The sequence below is a fragment of the Eulemur rufifrons genome, chromosome 2, assembly GCF_041146395.1.
Source record: "Eulemur rufifrons isolate Redbay chromosome 2, OSU_ERuf_1, whole genome shotgun sequence".
Classification (NCBI taxonomy): Eukaryota; Metazoa; Chordata; class Mammalia; order Primates; family Lemuridae; genus Eulemur; species Eulemur rufifrons.
The window spans coordinates 56,720,664-56,740,184 of NC_090984.1; the positions used below are offsets into that span (position 1 = coordinate 56,720,664).

A 19,521-nucleotide genomic window follows, 5' to 3' on the forward strand; every position below is an offset into this window, starting at 1 on the left:
GAAAGGGAAAATTTACTGTTTCTCTTCTCTAATTTCTTTTGAATGTATATATTACTATAGATGTTGTACCTTCTTGTGAGTTATCTTATTTCCTGATTGTCTTAGACAACACAGTTTTACCCATAATTTTACACTTCATTTTTCATTAAATGCTTCACATGTATTATTTAGTTTCTCCAACTAGGTTGCTGTGGGTAATAATTTGTTTTTAAATAGTTTCATATAGAGTACTTAACTCGACCTTGGGCATGTAACAGGTACCCAGAAAATACTGGTCAATTAAAAAGCTAATTTAAAAGTGGCACAACTGGAGGTAACTCAGCTACTCAGATGGGGACAGAAACTTGTGAATGAGACATGCCCTGAGTCCTAGGTGTGCGTCAACTCCAGGGCAAAGCCTCCTGTAGTAGACAGCCCTGTTTTCCGGTACTGAGAGCAAAGTCATTGCTGAAGGGTCAGCTAATGTTGGAGACAGAGAATGAAGTGCCTGCCTCTGCAGCCTGCAGCCCACCTTCCTCTGTGCGCCCCGTTGTGCTGGCTGCAGAGCAGACTAAAGAAGGCCACTCAGCCTGGGCACAACACATGCCCGGCTCCCTCCTTGCTCTGAAGGGGATTGATCTTAAGCCCAAATTAAGGAAGAGGGATGCATTTGGAGCCCTCCAGGCTAGCACGGAGCCCTTTGGTGATGGCTAGAGATCCCTTGACTGCCAGGATGCAATTTTCAAACTAATGATTCTTTAATCCTCACTTTATTTCTCAATGTGAAGTGTTCTACTCTTCTTACAGTCACATTTAACCACCTCGCATTCAGAAACAAACATAGAAAGCTTCCTAAGCTGCAGCTTGCGAGGTTCAGGTCTCAGCTGCTTGATGAGAGTCACACAGTCTAATGGGACAGGGCTCATCTTAGCTGGAGGAAAAGCTTTCTTTCCAGTCGTGGCCTCCCCTCAATATAGGCCCTTGGTTCTCAAACATTTGGTCTTGGGCCCCCTTTATACCCTTGAAAATTACTGAGGACCCCTAAAATCTTTAGTTTATGTGGGTTATATCTATTAATATTTACCAGATTGGAAATTAAAATTAAGGAATTTTTTAGATATTTATTTTTTCATTCATTTAAAAATAATAAAAACCTCATTACATATTACATAAATAGCATACTTTTATGAAAAATAACTAAATTTTTCAAAATCAAAAAAATAGAAGAGTGACATTGCTTTGTGTTTTTATAAACCTCTTTAATGTCTGACTTAATCAAAGGCAGCTGGATTCTATCTGGTTAAAGAATAGGAAGAAAACTGGCCTCAGACAGACATATAGTTGGAAGAGGAGGAGTATTTTCATGGCCTTTTCAGATAATTGTGGATACTATAATATATCAAAATTGAACAAATGGTAGTTTCTCAAAAGTTAGCTGGCATGTGGCATCTGAAACTGCATTAAAGAAATTTTTGTTCTTAATTACAGGAAAATTCCTTGGTCTATCTTGCATGTTGGATGGATCTTTTACCTACGAGTGTTTTTTTGTAACATCATGCATTGGTCACTGGGAAATTATTGGTTCACTGAGTTATGTAAAGCTTCCAAATGTTGACACATTTCATTGTAAAATATTTTTAAATCACATTTGTTAATATCAACAGTTTAATCAGAAAAGTCTTTAGGTATTAGAAAGCCATAAGCTTTCAGTGGCAGATAAACGTTTGCAAAATTCTAATTTTCACTTGAACGCTCAAATTTTAATATTGGCAACAAATATTATCATTCGAAGTAAAAGGCTGGCTTCTTTCATTCACAAAAGGAGAAAGAAAAAAAAAAAAAAGTCAGTTATCCAAGTCTGATTAACCACAGGTTGTCATTCTAATTATGCATGGCATTCCGTGCACTAAGCGGCCGGGCTAGCGCCCGCTCAGTCACACAGCTACACAGCTGCTTTTCCTCCAGAAAAACCACTAACCTTTGACAGGCAGCAGCAGGACTTTACTTCTTTTCTTCTTATTTACCAAGACATTCAAAAGATGTAAATCAAGAGTTTATTATTAATAAAATTAATAATTTGTACTGCTTCATTCAGGATGTTCCTATGTAAAACGGGGCATTTTTCCGGCGATACAGCTGTAACAAATACAGCTGGGTGCTGCTGAGTTGACCCACGCTAAGGGAGCAGCAGTTTTACCCACCGTTGCTTTCATACCGTCAGTGCAGCTATCAACACAACGAAATGGGCAAATAACATCTTAGAATTATTATGAAAATACATTTGACCCTGTGAACTCCCTACAGGGTCTTGGGCCCCAAGCGTCTGCAGATCACACTTGCTAACTGCTGGTATAGCCAGTAGCAGCAGTTAAACTTTATTAAGCCCACAGTATGTGCCGTACATGGTTATATGTGTTATTTTTATCCTCAGATACACAGATATAGAGAGAGCCTAACATATTCTAGAAAATGTATTCTTTTTAACCTCTCGACCCTGGTACATTCTGGCTGCTCTGCTGCTAGTATATGGGAGCAAATTAAAATCTGAGAAATTTTTAATAGTATTGCTGCTAGGAGTAGAAAGCTCCATTTTTTTCAGTCCCTAAAGTATTTAGACATTCAGAAGTTCATTGATGAGCCCGGGTTTGCTTGGTGGGTGCTGAGTCTCTCGCACAGTTCAGACCACAAAATAAGCTATACATTTAAGGCTCTTGAGAATGTCCCTCCAACCCCTAATTTTCTTTCTCCTCATAGTTATTATTTCTGTCATTTACTGGACTTTGGCCTCACGATCTGAAACCCTATCCCACACAAATGGCCCTAAATGCCATGCCATCCATGGAATTATAACTGCGCTTCACCCATGATGAGTCTTGCTTTCTCCTTTTCTGGCAGGACCTAGGGGCCACATTTATTTATTTATTTATTTATTTATTTTTACTGTGCTTTAACTTGGTCACACATGTCTATTTATCCCATTCTCTGATACCTACCTTGAAGACTATCCTGGAGGAAGAAGGCGTGGAAGGTGTTTCCTGCTCTGTCCTTCCAGGCTAAAGAGTGGTTTCGTTGCCCACTTGCCCTCTAGTGAGGTTTTCTGCTGCACAGGTCCTAGTCTCTAGGCCATAAGTGTTGATTCGGATTTTTGAGTCAATGTGAGACTAAGAGCTCACCCAAATCTTGAATTAATCTTAAAGCCAAGTTAAGGGAAAGCTAATATTTACTTGGTTTTATTATGACTCTGTAAAACTCCCTGTTGAAAAGAACATGGCCCTTGAGCTGATTAACAATTCTACCTGATAACTATTGTTGCTTTTTGAATGTGGCAGGAACTGGGATGATGTGAATTATCTCTGCAGAGAATTTGGTGATGAGAACTGTAATTCTTTAAAGCAAAGGTATAGGCTTTAGGGAGAATTGTACTTACAGGACTAGAAAAACTTATGTTGGGTCTGAGTCTCTATATTTTTGTCTTGCTTTCATTCTTACTGCAAATATTAACTAGTAGAAACAGAAACTTTTACCTTTGCACACTGAGGAAACAAGTTTCCTGAGAAGAAACCCAGCCTAGCCTAGAGAGAACTTTTCCCTCCAAGAGGGTACAGATACTATCTAACCTCACAGATATCGGCCAGCAATCCCTGCCTAGTGAGATCTCTTAGGAACATCTTTTAACTGTACACTGTACTTCTCTCTGACTTTGGTATCCTTTTTTAAGTTTTTCAGCTTATGTCTCCCATCTGAACCTAAAACACCCACAGAGTTGACAGACACAGCAGTAAGTTAAATTAATCCTTTACATCTAGGTCTCTTTTAGAGCTTTGGTAACTGAGTTCTATTTTTATATCCTTGTGATGAGCCAAGACCATATGTAGAACAGACATCTGCCATAGATAGTGATATGGAGTAGAAACCTTCACTATCAGAGATGGCACAGACCACCAAATGCATCAATCTGAGTTTATTCCCAGTCCTTTCATTGATTGGGTGGCCTTCATCATCATTTCAGCTCTGCCTTTATCACCCAGTCTGAATTAAGGATCTTCATGCCATCCATACCTTGCAGGATGGTGATGTCCAGTGCCAGACTAGGAAGCATCCGTGATTTAAGAGCAACATATCCCACCTCTGTCATGGCATCTTGTGGAAGTGTGTATGGCATGGGGAGGGGTGGGCAATTCCTTCCCAGCCATTCTAAAGGGTCCCCTTCCACTTTGTCCTCCTGCTCACACCTGCTTCTCTCTCTGATCATCTTCCCACATCAATGCCAATATGCAATTTTCAGGGACACTTAATATAACCTCAGAAGGTCCCATGGCTGGTTTGAGACCCACTTCAGTGATCTTTACTTGTGTAGCCAGTGGCATTTCTGTGTCACCATTATGAGCCCCAGTAAATTCTGAATTCAAAGTCTTACTGGTTTTTTTCTTGATGCTCTTGATAGTAGTCCATGATGCAGTGTCAGCTGACTCCTGCCAAAGATCCAGCACAAAGAACTCGCAGTCAGGGTGATGGTCAGATTTCTGACTGCAAAGCCTTTAGACTTGACACGGTGTTCCCTTGGTCTACTTCTCTCCCTCTCCTGATATATTTTTATGTTTCTGTCATCTAAAATATCTTTTGCAATTCTTGAATCAATGGTTTGGCTGAAATAGTTCATGGCATGTGTTGTCTTTAAAAAACCTATAGATAATATCTATGGTAGACACATTATAGTGCTTAATATTGCTTTACTCTAAACAAGCATTGGCCAATGTCTTCCTCTCATGCTTTCACCCACCCAGAATCAATTGCTCTCTACTCTATCCCATGGCACTTACACATACCTCCATTATAGTATTTATTGCATTGCATTATAAATACAAATAAAATTTATTATAAAATAAAAATTTAAAGAACTAGATTGTAAGCTCTCTGAAGGCAAGGACAGAGTCTTATTTATCAGTCTCTTTCCAGCATCGATTCAAACATTGTTTAATCAAAATAGAATATTTAGTATCCTCAAATCATAATTGAGATATTCTTTTCTTGTTGTGTGGCTGGCACATTTGTCTTTTGAGGATACATTTTACTTCTTTGCATGTCATACCCACCATTAAAATAAGAATTTTTAACCTCAACTAACCTACAGTGTGTCTTATAGTTGAATGAGGTGGCTGAGATGCCCAGCTCTCCTGGAGCCATGACAGCCACAAGACTGGTCCCTCCTTTTGTCCTTCCAGCAACACTGAAGGAACTCATCTCACAGACAATGATCCGCTGGGCCCAGGAGGACCAGATCCAGGACGCAGAGCTCGTCCGGATGATGTTCAACCTCCTCCGGAGGCAGTACGACAGCATCGGGGAGCTGCTGCAGGCGCTGCGGAAGACCTACACCATCAGCCAGGTCTCCGTGAGCGACACCATCAACCTGCTGGCTGCGCTGGGCCAGATTCGCTCCCTCCTCAGTGTCAGGATGGGCAAGGAGGAGGAGCTACTCATGATCAACGGGCTGGGGTAAGTGGTTTACAGTTACGTGCAGCTCCCTCTAGAAAGCTACAAGTGGGAAAACTGATTTAGTTTGATATGTGGATGTTCTGGCATCAAATCGTATTAAATCTGTGTGCCCTCATCCTGCTTTCACTCCTCATGGGGTTACAGCCTTGCCAGCTGAGTCACCTTTGTAACCTGAGAGGCCAGACCACCTGCTACTCCTTGTCAAAAGAAGCGTGGAGGAGTCTTGCAGAAAAGCAGTTATTTGGTTTGAATCTTATGAAAACCCAGGGAGGCCATATTTCAAAGAGAAAAAGCAAATACTTAGAAACCGAGATGCACAAAATATTTATATCAGCTAAAAACGGCATTCCACATATGTCCCGACTGACCTAGTGCCGCCTTCTTATCTTTTCAGCCCATCACTCTAACATTACTTCACCTGCCCCATGTATCTGTATGTTCTCGTCCCTGAATTTTCATGGCATAGAGATAAGCAAGTCCTGAGGTCTCTCTTTTATCCTTATCCTAGAGATATAATGAACAACAAGGTGTTTTACCAGCATCCCAACCTCATGAGAGTCCTTGGCATGCATGAGACGGTGATGGAGGTGATGGTGAACGTGTTGGGGACAGAGAAGTCTCAGGTAATGCTCTAAGTAGCCAGAACTCGACCCGTGGGGCAGGGGCACATGAGGAGACTTGTTCAGAGCCACATGTGCAATTACTCTTCCCAGGGAGAAGGGGGACATGCACAATGTCGGGAAGTAGCCCAGACATGCCGCCAGATGGAATCCCACTGTGTAAAAGCTCCAGCTCGTGAATCTTGGGGGCTTTTTCTATCCATCCCACGGGCCATCCACCTGCTAAGTTTACTTCCTGTATTCCACAGCCCTGCTCCTCCCAAGGTGGAATAACTTCAGGTTCCACAGAGGAGCCTCCTGTGCTTCGTGCTGAGTCTGGAGAAGGCTGTTTTAAAGGAGAACAAGATCTTAATCATGACCTGGCAGCATTCCCTCAGGAGTGTGCATGTCTCCCCTGTTAGCCAGGCTCCTGAGGCAGCCAATTTGCTTGCCAGCTCCCCCCTAGGAGCCTGCAGTTGGGGGAAACTCCTGTGGACAAGGGGAAACGAGTGGGGATAGGCCACAACTGGGCATTTGTCCCAGCTCATCCAGGGTCCTCCTCAGGGTTAGATGGCTTCTAAAGGCAGTAGATTGGGATAGTTTCAAATGTTGGAAACTCTGGAGTGCCAGGGCCCTAGGAATGAATGACTTCCAATGCAGTTTCACCAGTGTTGGCCGGTGGGAGTGTGAAGGAAGAACAGAAGCCGACGTCATATTCCTCTCTGGCTTCCTTCTGATCTCTTGGAAAAGTGAAAGCTCTCCGGGAGATCCCTGAGCAAATGTGTGGGTGCCTCAGCAAGCAGGCAGACTGAAGGACCCTATTTCTCAGTGCAGCCTCTGTGATTCTAAAGGAGGAAACCAAGCAAGGTTAACACGGATACCATGTATTGCACATCGTAGGATCAAAAATAAGATGTGGCCCAGCTGGAGATGCTAATTACTTTGTCAAGAAGAGAGGCCAAGCACAATCAACAGTGATAGAAGATGGCATCTCTGTGCTAAATTATGTAAATCAAATTATGAGCGCCGTGGGAGCCCATAGGAGAGCAATTATCAAGGACAAAAGTAATTGGAGAAGGCTCACAGAGACAGAGGGTGATGCTCTTCGGGCTCCCATAGCCTTAGGGGCAGTGTTGGCCCAGGGGCTTTGATATGCCGGTGGGCCGTGTTTGTCCATGATCACCCCTCTCCCTTTATGTTATTTCCCATCAGGTTCCGTCCATTCCCTTCCTAGTTGAAAACAACAATGGTCTGGTACAGGATCATGCAATCTCATGTGACATCCACGGATGACTGGGATTCTTGTTTGGCATCTGTTTCTTTTGCGGGAAAGAGATTTCAGGAACTATAATTAGCTCTCAGTGTTTTTGGAAGCCTCTTAGGTGCCCTCTACTCTCTGTCCGTCCACTGAATAAGTCTAGGAAAAAAACCAGAAGTAAGGAGCAAGTTCATTTTTCAAAGCGATCTCAGCTTGCAAGACCTCACCCACCTTGGGACTCTTTGAGGTCACATTTTTCTTCTAGAAAGGCCTCATGATAGATTCTTTTCTCTGATGTTTCCTAATTGTTCCTACAGATTGCTTTTCCAAAGATGGTTGCTAGCTGCTGCCGCTTCCTTTGCTATTTTTGTCGAATTAGTCGGCAGAATCAGAAGGCCATGTTTGAGCATCTGAGTTACCTGCTGGAGAATAGCAGTGTTGGCCTAGGTACGTATGTCATGTTATAACTTCTACGCTCAAACTTGGAGGTAACACTCCTCCTACTGGCCACTTAGGAGATAAAGGGAGAAGCCACATGCATGCCTGCCTGATCTAAAAACAGCTGAGATAATGATGCCATGTCTGTGTTCTCCAACCTAAAGAGGGATGTTGCTGCAACCAGCATTGGTGAGAGATTGGTGTTGGCACAGTCATGCAATTTTACTTCATCTCTCTTGGAACCAGTGGCCCATGGTTTATGAAATGCTGCCTGGGATTACAGAGATAGTCTGGGGACACAGCTCCTCTCAGCCCACTCTGCTGACCGGGGAGCAATGCTAATGAGACCAAGGTCATGGATTCAATCTCATCCTGGCAGGTTGGCATGCCTGTCCCATTAGCCAACAGCAATTACTGTCCTTAGCTGCAAGGCAGCCTGGCCAAGAACAACTGTGGACAAACAGTGTAAATCCATCACCACCACTAGAAAGGCAAGTCAGTGCACATGCCTTATTCACTGTTGTGGATATAAACCAAACAAATTTGTGGAATACACAAATACGTGCACTTGAAATCTGAAATCTTATTTTTTTAGTCAAATGCAACCTCAAAAAGCTACCAACCTTTTTATCAAATACCACCTAAGTTTTTCTTAATTCTAGCCTAAGAGCTAAATAAACTAAGAAAATTCAAAAGCAACATTGGTAGCCAGATGAAACAATATGAGCTAATGTTATTTGAGGTTATTTTTAAACTCCAGGTGGTGGCCCCAGAAATGTCCAAGTCCTTTAGGTTTATTTGGTCAAGTGACATCTGAGAGGGGGGCCCCAAGAAATTTTGTGTTAGAAAAGCTCTTGAAAAGGCATGGTTCTAGCTGGTCCTATGAACTGATTTTCTATTAATCCATATTCACAGTCAGTAATGAGCGTGGGGAGGAAGGACAGCAAATAGAGCTGTTCTTAAATTGGGCGGGCTGCCCGTTGGGGAACAGCAATGTGAACCCGGTTTCGGTGTGTTTGCTGCCCTCTCCTGCCCACTTCTGTGCACTGCAACCTGGGCTCAGCGCTGGGTGGTCTCTGTCCCTTTCTCGCTCCTCCTCCCCTCCTTCCCCAGCCTCCCCATCGATGAGGGGATCCACTCCGCTGGACGTGGCCGCTTCCTCCGTGATGGACAACAACGAGTTAGCGCTGGGCTTAGAGGAACCAGACCTCGAGAAGGTAACTGACCCTTGGGGAGGGGATGTGGTGTTCTGCTCCAAGGGCAGCCAAGTGTGGGTTTCTAATTACGACCACAGGATCTCCTGGGGGCAGCAACCTCCAACACCAGACATGAATGTGCGGACGTTTGTGTTCTTTGTATGTAGCCTCAATGGTCTACAGGGAACGTCACCCGGTACCTGTGACTCCTAATAAAGTTCTGTGTCATCTAACTGATAAGTCTACATGTGAAGTAAAGAGATGTGACAGAAAAATGTATAATCAGTGTCCTTTTCATGTACAGCTGAGACACGGTTGGGCTGCCCTCCGCTGGGGTTGAGAATGGAGCTCATGGTGATGGTTGGGGCCGGTTCACCCACATCTCTTCCCCATCCCTTTCTTGCCACTATGTCCTTGGCCAGATGGCTGATGAGATTGACGATGTAGTTTCAGAGTGTGGAGAAGAGCAGCCTAGTCGGGGAGAGGTCCTGGGCAAGTTGAAGGTGTCTGCAGGTTTGTGAGCACACAGAGAGGGTACCCGCCCCTGGCGGGGCATCGGCCTCTCAGAAACAGGGATGACCCGACGCTCGAGCAGAGGCTGCTCAACTGCAGTGTTGGGGAAGCGTGCCAGGAATATTCGAGGCTCAGAAGGAGAGCCTGGGGTGCTGGAGAGGTGGAAAGTTGAGTCTGACTGAGGCATGGAGTGCTGGGACGGTGGTGGGAAATGGGGCAGGAGCCGCGAGGAACTGGACTTCATGCAGCCGTTACTGTTAGAGAAGTGCATACGCCTACAGGATCGCTGTGTGCCAGGCCCCACTCCCAAGGCTCCCCACAGATTGACTCACGTGACCTCAGAACAGCATTTTTATTATTGCCCACCAGCGATGGGCATGGGAACGGAGGCGGAGAGAATGGACAGCATCCCCAGTGACGTGGCGCTAGTCAGCGGCAGAGCCAGGAATCAAGGGCCTTAGGCGCCAGGCTCTGCTGGGCCAGCTATGTTACAGGACGTCCCCATAGAGCCAAGCACGGTGGAAACCACTGAAGGCCGCCAGGCAGGCAGGCAGGCAGCACGATATGATTTGTGTTTTAGAAACCACATCCCAGTTTCAGTAAGAAGAACTGACTGGAACAAAAAACAAGGCTTGAGGCAGAGAGAAAAGTCTCTGCGGTAATCCAAGCACATGATGGTGCTGGCTTCAAGTAACACTGGTGCCGTGACGTGAGGGGTGTTTGAATCCAAGGGACCTTATGCAAGAGGACAGATAGCAGCCATCAGTCAGACACTGGGTTGGCCTGCCTTTTCCTCTGAGGAGTACAGGAGGTGGGGCGGATCTGAGGAGGCCGGTGATGAGTTTGCTTTAGGTTGTATCGGGTGTGAGGAGCTCTAAGGCTCCCCGACGGCACAGCGAGGAGTTGGCTACGCAGCACTAAGTCTCGGGAGAGCTCTCTGAGCTGCACATGGAGCGTGTGGAGGGTGACTCAAGCTCTGGGGCAGACGACCTGGCCCCAGAGGCCAGCCTGGAGCAAGGAGAGGAGCATGGCTGGGCCAGAGCCCTGAGGACCACCAGCACCGGAGGGAATCACTGAGGAAAAGGCACCAACAAAAACGTGAGGAGAAGCAGCTAGAGGGATGGGAAATCCCAGAAAATGTGTATGAGAGGTGGAGAGGAAACATTATAACTATGTGTGTGTGTGTATATATGTATGTATGTATATATATATATATATATGTATTTTTTTTTTCTTCCTTCCAAATGAATGTGAGGAGACTCAAAGAAAATGGGTTGAGGAAAGCGAGAAGGGGAAAGTGTCATTTCCGTGGTGGGTGGCCTTCGCGTGGGGAGGCAGCCACACAGGCAGTGTGGACAACGTTACCACTTGCGAAGCTGCTGCTGCTTCGGGCCTTGGCAGGCGTCGCTGGCCACGCTGCAGAACCATGTCTGATCTGCTCAGATGCAACGATAATTACCCACCAAAGCTCACTGAAGTTTTTGAGTTAGCAAATTCTGTTTCAAATGCATTGACTAGTCATGACTGAGGGCCTGCCATGAACTAGACAGACAAAACGCCTGTGTTTATGTGTTAATTGTATGATACAGTCCTCTTTGTGGAACCCCAAAATCTTCTTTTTAGCTTTACATATTTTTTAAAATGTATAAAACTTTAATAGAAAATGGAATGGAAATTGCAAAATGCTACATGCCTGTGTGTTTATGCAGCAGATTTTTCATAGTTGAAGGACATATTAGTTTCCTGGGGGTGCTATAATGAAGCATCACAGATTAGGTGGCTGAAACATCAGACATTTATTTTCTCGCAGTTCTGGAGGCCAGACGTCCATGATCAAGGTGTCGGTGGATTTGGTTTCCTGGGAGGCCTCTCTTCCTGGTTTGCAGGTGGCCACCTCATTGCTGTGTCTTCACGTGGTCTTGCTCTGTGCACACACATCCCTGGTATCTCTGTGTGTCCAGGTTTCCTCTCGCCATGAGGACATCACCCTAATAGCCTCATTTGAACTTAATCACCACCTTAAAAGCCTTATCTCCAAATACAGTAACGTTCTAAGACACTGAACGTTAGAGTTTCAATGTAGAATATTTGGGGTACTCAATTCAGCCCATGACAGAGGGGTTTGTCTTTGAGTCAGTCATTTTATTTTGTTCTTTAGCGTCTTTTGCAATAGCAAAGAGATAGCTTTAAAATGATAATATTTGGGAGGAGGGTGAAAAAATGTAAGTAAAAACATTTTTATATTTTGACAAACTCAATAAATATTTCTCTTGGGCCTCACTAGGTTCCTAAAAAATCATTAAATTAAAAGTAGAAGTCGGGGAAATAATCTATTTGTAGATCTTGTCAAATATGATAGTTATCAAATAACCTGATACCATAATGGAGGAACCTGCTTTTTAAAATCCTATTGAGAGAAGTCCCAGTCTAATGTGACTTAGGGTTAACTTTCATAGGCTCTCACAGCTGCAACAAGAGTAAGTGAAAATGGCCACAGGGAAATTTTAGAAGTTGCTCCTCTAGGCCCTGTAGGCCTGTGTTGAAGGGACAGCACCTCTCCCACCCCCTACATACACACACAAGACTAAACACCATGCCACCCGTCAGTACTGCGCTTGCTAGCTGTTCCATAAATGCTATGTCTGTCTGTGGTCTCTGCTGCTTATGGGACTGACTTCAGTCAAACTCTGTTATTCAGACATTTAAATGGCAATAAATAGCTCAGTGTTTTAGGTGGTGAGATGATAACCTATGCCTGTGTAAAAAGCCGCTAAAGGGTCTTCTATGACAAGGTAATGTCACAAGGTTTTGAACTCAGTACCCTGTTCTCAGCCTCAGTTCATCTTTTGGGGTGGTGCTGCTCGACAAGGACACCCAGCCTCCCTTGGGAGATGTCAGATGTGCCGAGTGCAGGCTCACGAGCTGGGAGGCGGGAAATGGCACTTAGGAAATCTGGAAAGGGGCTTCAGCTTTGCCGGCCCCTTTTCAAGGGGTTGGAGTGGCTCAGCACAGTGCCACAGACTTTACTTAGACTCATGCTGGGAAATTACCCACGTTTGTTTTGCAGGAGAAAACAGCAAAGTACTGGTAAATGCCAGAGTTTCTCTCTTGCATTGATCACAACAGAAATTAGGTCTGTTAGGATTGAATAACAGCCCCACCTCAACACACATACACACACACACACACACACACACACACACGGGCAATTATTTTAGTGGCCAGTGAAATGCTCTGCTCCTGTAGCCCTGAAAACTCTGCCTAAATCTCACCCCTGTTGGTGTCTCCCTGACATTTTTAAGACAAAATCAAATCAGAGCGCCAAGCAGAATAGCAGTATCCTTACTAGTTTAAAAAGAAAAAAGTGTGATGATAGATTCTTACTGAGTTTTGCCCTGGATTTATTATGCTTGAAAAATAACTCAAGAGTATTTGACATCAGCAAATATGTGATTCTTTTCATATTTATGGAGCAACTACTAGGTGCCAAGCCCTAGGGATTAAAAAATGAAAAAAACAAACAAGAAGAAAAAAAAATACCATTCCCTGACTTTGAGGATTTTGCAGCACAGTGGATTGTCCTCTTCTTCCTGTATACATAAAATATCAAAGGCAAAATTAAAATAGCAGCGGCATTTTATACAAAAGTCTAATGCCAGGCTTTTTTGCCTGAAACCTGCTTCAAAGTAGGGCAGAATCTAAAATCCCCTACAAGATCCCAGCACTGAGATCTTGTGGTAAGTGCCTGGCAACCTGGAAGCAAAGAGAACACCAACAATCCCAGTCTTTAAACGGTTGCAGCCTCTTTTCTGGCCATCCCAACCCTAACATCTCGGCTTTTGACTTTGGACAGCTGCTGTTGATGCAGAGTGTGAGGAGGGACCCCCTGATCACTCAAGGGCCCACTCAGAGTCAATCAGGGGCTGATGTTTTGCCCTCGCAGTACCATGGCCAAACGAACACGGACAGCCACAGAGAACCTTCTCTCTCTCCATGGTTACCTCCCCAGATGTACCCTAGTGAGGCTTATTTTCAAATGACAATTCCCTCTTGCCAGAGCTGGAAAAATCCAGGAACTGACAGCACATGGTGTGTTCCTACATAACAGTGCTAATCTTATTAATTACTTGGAAACAGAAATGGACTGGAGGTTCTGGTTACAAATCTACTGAATTATTCACTTCAAAAATCTTGGGTTCTTTCTAGTTTCTAGGGAAACAAAAGCCTTTCAGTTCCCAGAATTTCACAAGTCTCACAACTATCTTGTAAAAAAAACTTGAGCATTTCTTGTTTTGGTTTAGTTTTTTTGCCGTTAATAGATATGAATGGCTTAATTTTTTTATTGTAAAATGCACATCATATAAAATTTACCAACTTACTCATTTTTAACTGTATAGCTCTGTGGTATTAAATACATTCATAATGCTATGCAACCATCACTACCACTCGTCTCCATAACTCCTTTCATCTTCTAAAACTGAGACTCTGAATTCATTTAACAATAACTTCCCCCTTCTTCCTAGCCCCTGGCAACCACTGTTCTACTTTCTGTCTCTATGGTTTTTATTATACTACTCTAACTATCTCATGTGAGTGGAATCATACAATTTTTGTCTTTTTATAACTGGCTTATTAATATACATCCTCAAAGTTCATCATGTTGTAGCATATTATCAGAATTCCTTTTTTTGAAGGCTGAATACTCCATTGTAGGTATATGCCACATTTTGCTTATCCATCCATCAATGGATACTTGGGTTACTTGCACATTTCAGCTGTTGTAAATAATACTGCTATGAATATGGGAATGAAATATCTCTTTGAGACCCTACTTTTAATTCTTTTGGGTATATACCCAGAAGGGAAATTGCTGGATCATATGGTAGCTCTATTTTTAATTTTTTGAGGAGCCTCCATACTGTTTTCCACAGTGTACCATTTTACATTCCCACCAGCGGCGCACAGGGTTCCAACGTCTCCACATCCTCACCAGCACTTGTTATTTTCTGGGTTTTTTTAATAGCAGCCATCTCAATGGGTATGAGTAGACTCTTACTTTTGCACTGCTCTTGGCAGGTGGTGACCTACTTGGCAGGCTGTGGCCTGCAGAGCTGCCCCATGCTTCTGGCCAAAGGATACCCTGACGTCGGCTGGAACCCCATTGAAGGGGAACGCTACCTGTCCTTCCTGAGGTTTGCCGTCTTCGTGAACAGTGAGTCCCATGTTTCCATCCCTTGCACACCCAGGATGGCATAATCATGGTTACATACGAGGAAAGGAGGATCCTTTCCATTGCTTCTTATCTACAAATATAATAGATTCTGCAGGTGCTTGGCAGCCGGCAAAAGAAATCTCAGGGAGAGTCAGGCCTTACAAGGATTAAGAGTAGAGTCCAGTGAACAGAGCACTGGGCTCCAGCCCTAGATCCAGCAGGAAACTCACTGCAAGGAAGTGGACTTGTCACCTCTCTGTTTCTTTCCTATCAGTAAAAGAGGGGCCTTATTAATACTGTCATTAATACGTCACCCGTTTCGCACAGCTAAGTGCACTGTGCCTCCAGATCCTTGGACTATCATATGAATGAATGGATGGATGAGTGAGTGAATGAATGAAATCAAGAACTGAATAGCTGTAAAAGGTAACTAAACTCCCAGAGGAAAAAAAATTACTATAGCAACCCTAACTATTGTTCTTCTTAATACAAGTCACATCCCATTTGTAGGGAATTCCAACTCTACCAAAATTCTTTAGTTGCACCAGAATAATGTACTGAATATTGTGTAAAATAAGTGGGCTAACTTTCCTGAAAATGTACCTTGTCTCCCAATATTAATGCACTTATATTTACATTGCAGTTATAATCCCTCTCCCTTATCTCAGTGTGGGGTTCCAGGCTGACAAATCCAACTGGGCTGATTAAATGATCTCAAAGAGGGATTGCAGCTAATATGCATGCATGCCTAAATTCTAAGTAGGAGAATTTATCTCAAAATATGTTGACATGATATGATCATAATATTCTGTGTGCTTTTCTTGTTGTCTCCCTCCACTCCCATCTCACCCACTTACCTTTCTTCACCATGCAACACTATATTCTTAATATTTGGATGATTTCTCTTCTGCTGGGTTTTCCCACGTCCTTGACTAGATTGCATACCTCCAGATGTCTATGTTTTGTTCCCCTGGGACCCACCCAGCCAGATTCCTAATCAGTTCCTTTCTGCTTCTCTCTGCATATTTGTGACTTCATCCTCCTCTTGTTCATCACCAGCTTTCCAAACTCGGTTTCCTTCTCTCCAGGCCAGTGTTACGGTATCCTTTGATAGTCTGAGCCACTTCCTTTCCAAATGAGCAATGTCCCGAATTAATGCAGAGTTATTATAGCAGTAAAGAGAATTATTTTGTGTAAAGTGGATATTAAGAATTTATACAGCTAAGCAAATTATACAAATAGTCTGTAAGATAAACTAGATGAAGGCAAGACCAGTTTATTCATCTTGGTCACCTTCACAGCCAAAATCAAGAGGTTACGAGTCACTCATTGGAACTGTCTACCTGGATTGTGAAGGCAAATGAACCCATCTGTTGTGCTCCTCTCTAGATTGCCCAAATTCTAACACTTGCTTTTGCTGGTTGGGTACATCATACTGAGCTAAACCCTGGACCAAAGTGTTCGGTCCACTCCCTTTGCTTTCAGGTTGTTATATGTCTTTTTAACATATTTTCTATGCTACAGTTTTATAATACAAAAGCTCTAGCAAATTGGGCCATTGGTAGGAATATATGTGGCTTTTAATTTAATGTTTATTGTATCTCTATAATATAAAGGCCATGTTTGGTTTTGGCAAAGAATGTCAGCTTTTGCTTTCAAAGAATTTACAGTCTTTTAAGAAGAGCAGACTTGGACAGAGATCACTGTAATGAAAGCAAGTAGAATAAGGCAGGGAGGAAACCCTGAAGGGCTTAAAGAAGGGAAACTCATTCCATTGAGAAGATCAGAAAAGGCTTCATGGAGGGGAGGTGATGTTAGAGATGAGCTTTGAAGGGTCAAGTTTCCAAATGCAGAGATCCAGTCAAGGAGCAGCACGAGCATGCCCTGAAGGCTAAAGCATGCTGTGCTCACGAAGCCCAGTGCTATGATTTCAATATGTCCTCCAAAAACTATGTGTTGGAAACTTAATCCCAATGCAGCAGTGTTGATAGGTGGTGCCTAATGGGAGGTGTTTAGGCCATGGGGGCTTCCCCCTCATGAATGGATTAATGCCAACAAGTAAAGGCCTGGAGGCTGCGAGTTCAATCTCTTGTTCTCTTACCTAGTCTGTGGTATTCTGTTACAGTAGCACAAAACAGACTAAGACACCTGATGGTCTGTCAGTCTGGAGGGTGGATACATTGATGGCACTGGTAAGAGATGAGGTTTAAAAGGTAGGTAGGTGGCTGTAATGGGGAGAACCTAAATACCAAGCTGAAAAGTTTAGTATTGGTTAGTGTGTAAGAACTGGGAAACCTTTTTAAAAGAAGAAAAAGTGATAGGTACCACTGTCAGGTTCTATGCTCAGGTCGGAATAGTGAGTTTCTAAATTATAATGGTGTTGGTAGGAATGCACTGGAGGAGACACATTTGAGAGAAATTGCAGAGATAGAATTTACATAACTGCATAATGATGATGATGATGATGACGGTGGCTGAGCCTAGATATGTTGAGAGAATAGGAACAGAGGTCACATTGAAGCTTAGAGATTTGAGGGTAGAGAGAAAAAATAAGAATGTCAGAAGGAGAACATGGCCTAAGATAGAAAATAATAAGCTTAGTTTGGACCAGATTATGTTTGTTTTGCCGTGTGCAATATCCAAATAAAGATGCTCCTAATTGGGTTTATAGGATAGAGATCAATCAGTCAACAAATTGGAACAGAGAAGATTTTCAGACCCTCTGTAGCTGAGATGGTTGAAGGTAGATTGTCACAGGTAAGAGCATGAAAAAGAGAAATATGGAAAGTATGAAAAAGAAACGTTGGAATATTTCCAAATACCTACAGAAGGAGGAAGAGTGGCTCAGTCACACCTGAGTGATACGGAAGAGTTTGAGCTGTAGAATAAAGTATCTTGGGTTTGAATTTGGCTGTATCACTTACTAGTTGAGTGAATTTAACCAAGTTAATAAAACTTTCCTAGCCTCAGTGCTTTTTTTTTTTATTTCATCTTATTATGGGGGATACAGAATTTCAGGTTACATACATTGCCCATGTACCGCCTGTCCCCCCAAGTCAAAGCTCCAGGGGTGTCCGTTCCCCAGACAGTGCGCATTGCACTCATTATCTCTGTGGTTCTCCTGGAGAGAGATGGAACTCAGTGCTTTTTAAAAAAAATATCCTAGCCTCAGAGATAATAATAATACATATCTCACAGAGTTGTTGTGAGGATTAAATGAAATAATCTACGGAAAACTTACATTAGCATGGTGCCAGAAACATAGTAAGCCTGTAGTTGTGTAAGTTATCACCGTTGCTCATGAACATTAGGACATTTGAAATGGGAAGACTCTAATAAATAGATTCTTTGGGATCTCAAAGCCCCTTAGAAGTCTTTGTGTCTAAAAGATGATTTAAAAAAGGACTTCCTGGCCACTTTTGTGGCCTCTGCTCAGCAATGATAGAGGTGATATGGTGGACCATGGTAGATAATGGGGATGTTCATGGTGGGTGATGGTTACTGATAGTCGGGGTTCTGATAGAGGGTGGTGAATGGTGATGGTGGAATATGATGGTGGGTAGTGGTCAGAGTGGGTCGTGGAGGTGATTAAGAGGGGTGGTGGTTAGTGATAGCAGAAGTTAGTGATGGTAGTAGATGTGATGATGATAACGGTGGGTGGTGGTCACAGTGGGTTGTAGGGGTGACTGTGGTAGGTGGTAGTGGGGATGCTGACAGTGGGTGACGTGAGGGTGGTGGTGAGGATGATAACAGCTAACTGTTATTGAGAATTTACCATGTGCCAGGCACTGTTCAAAGCACTTTTCACATATATTAACCTACTTAAATTACACAAGAATCCAATGAATTAGTATCACAGTGTGTTTAGGTTGCTATAACAAAAGACCATAGAGAAGGTAGCTTATAAACAACAGAAATTTATTTCTCATAGTTCTGAAGGCTGGGAGTCCAAGATCAAGATGCCAGCAAACTCAGTGTCTGATGAGGTTTCCTGATTCATAAGTGGGGCCTCCTTGCCTGTGTACTCACATGGTGGAAGGAACAAGGCAGATCTCAAGGGCCTCTTTTATAAGGACACAAATCCCATTCATGAGGTTTCGGCCCTTATAACTTAATCACCTCCCAAAGGCCCTACTTCCTAATACCATCACCTTGGGGGTTAGGATATTTTGGGGGGAAATTCAAACATTCAGAACATAGTGAGTAGGTACAGTTATGTTCATCATTTTATAGATGAAGATCCTGAAGCTTAGAAATGTTAAATATCTTTCCCAGAGTCTCATAGGTAGTAGAAGGTAAAGGTAGAATTTGAGCCAAAGCAATTGGACCGCAGAGGCCAAAGTTTACTCAAACCGTTGTGCAGTGTTGCCTTCCTGTCACCGTCTCCCTAATGAACAAGAAGAAACATTTTATCCTTTAAGCCTGTCAAAAATGTGGCATTATTTAATAACTGTTTGGTGCTAATGTTTTTTTAAAACATTTTAAAAAGCCAAATCATACAAGTTGCCTGGCACCATATCAAAGTTGGCATTTATCCAAACAAAAAGGTATTGGGTCCTGGCTGTTGCCCCTGCCTTGTGATTCTCTAAATTAACTAAATGAGACTATCAGTAGACTCATTCATTCTGGCACCCTGGGACTTGATTGAGGGTATGTTTTTTTTTTTTTTTTTCCTTACACCTCACTGAAATCCGAGGAAGTAGACAACTCAGGCTCTTGTAAATAGAAGTTGATAATTTGTCTGGTTATGCAATGATGGATAATCACTTCAGTTTTCTATCGAGTCATTTCAAGCAAGCCTCTGTCTTGAGTCTCAGTGAAGTCTATTCA

The 19,521-nt window shown here is 43.1% G+C and overlaps 1 protein-coding gene across 1 annotated transcript in view; it reads left to right on the plus strand.

Moving 5' to 3' along the window:
* Positions 1 to 19,521, plus strand: part of RYR3 (ryanodine receptor 3) — a 342,229-nt gene that overhangs the window by 195,447 nt on the left and 127,261 nt on the right. The window contains 5 exon segments of the mRNA XM_069492266.1: positions 5,202 to 5,475; positions 5,984 to 6,098; positions 7,650 to 7,779; positions 8,884 to 8,987; positions 14,556 to 14,691. Of these exon segments, the coding sequence (XP_069348367.1) occupies positions 5,202 to 5,475; positions 5,984 to 6,098; positions 7,650 to 7,779; positions 8,884 to 8,987; positions 14,556 to 14,691 (759 nt within the window).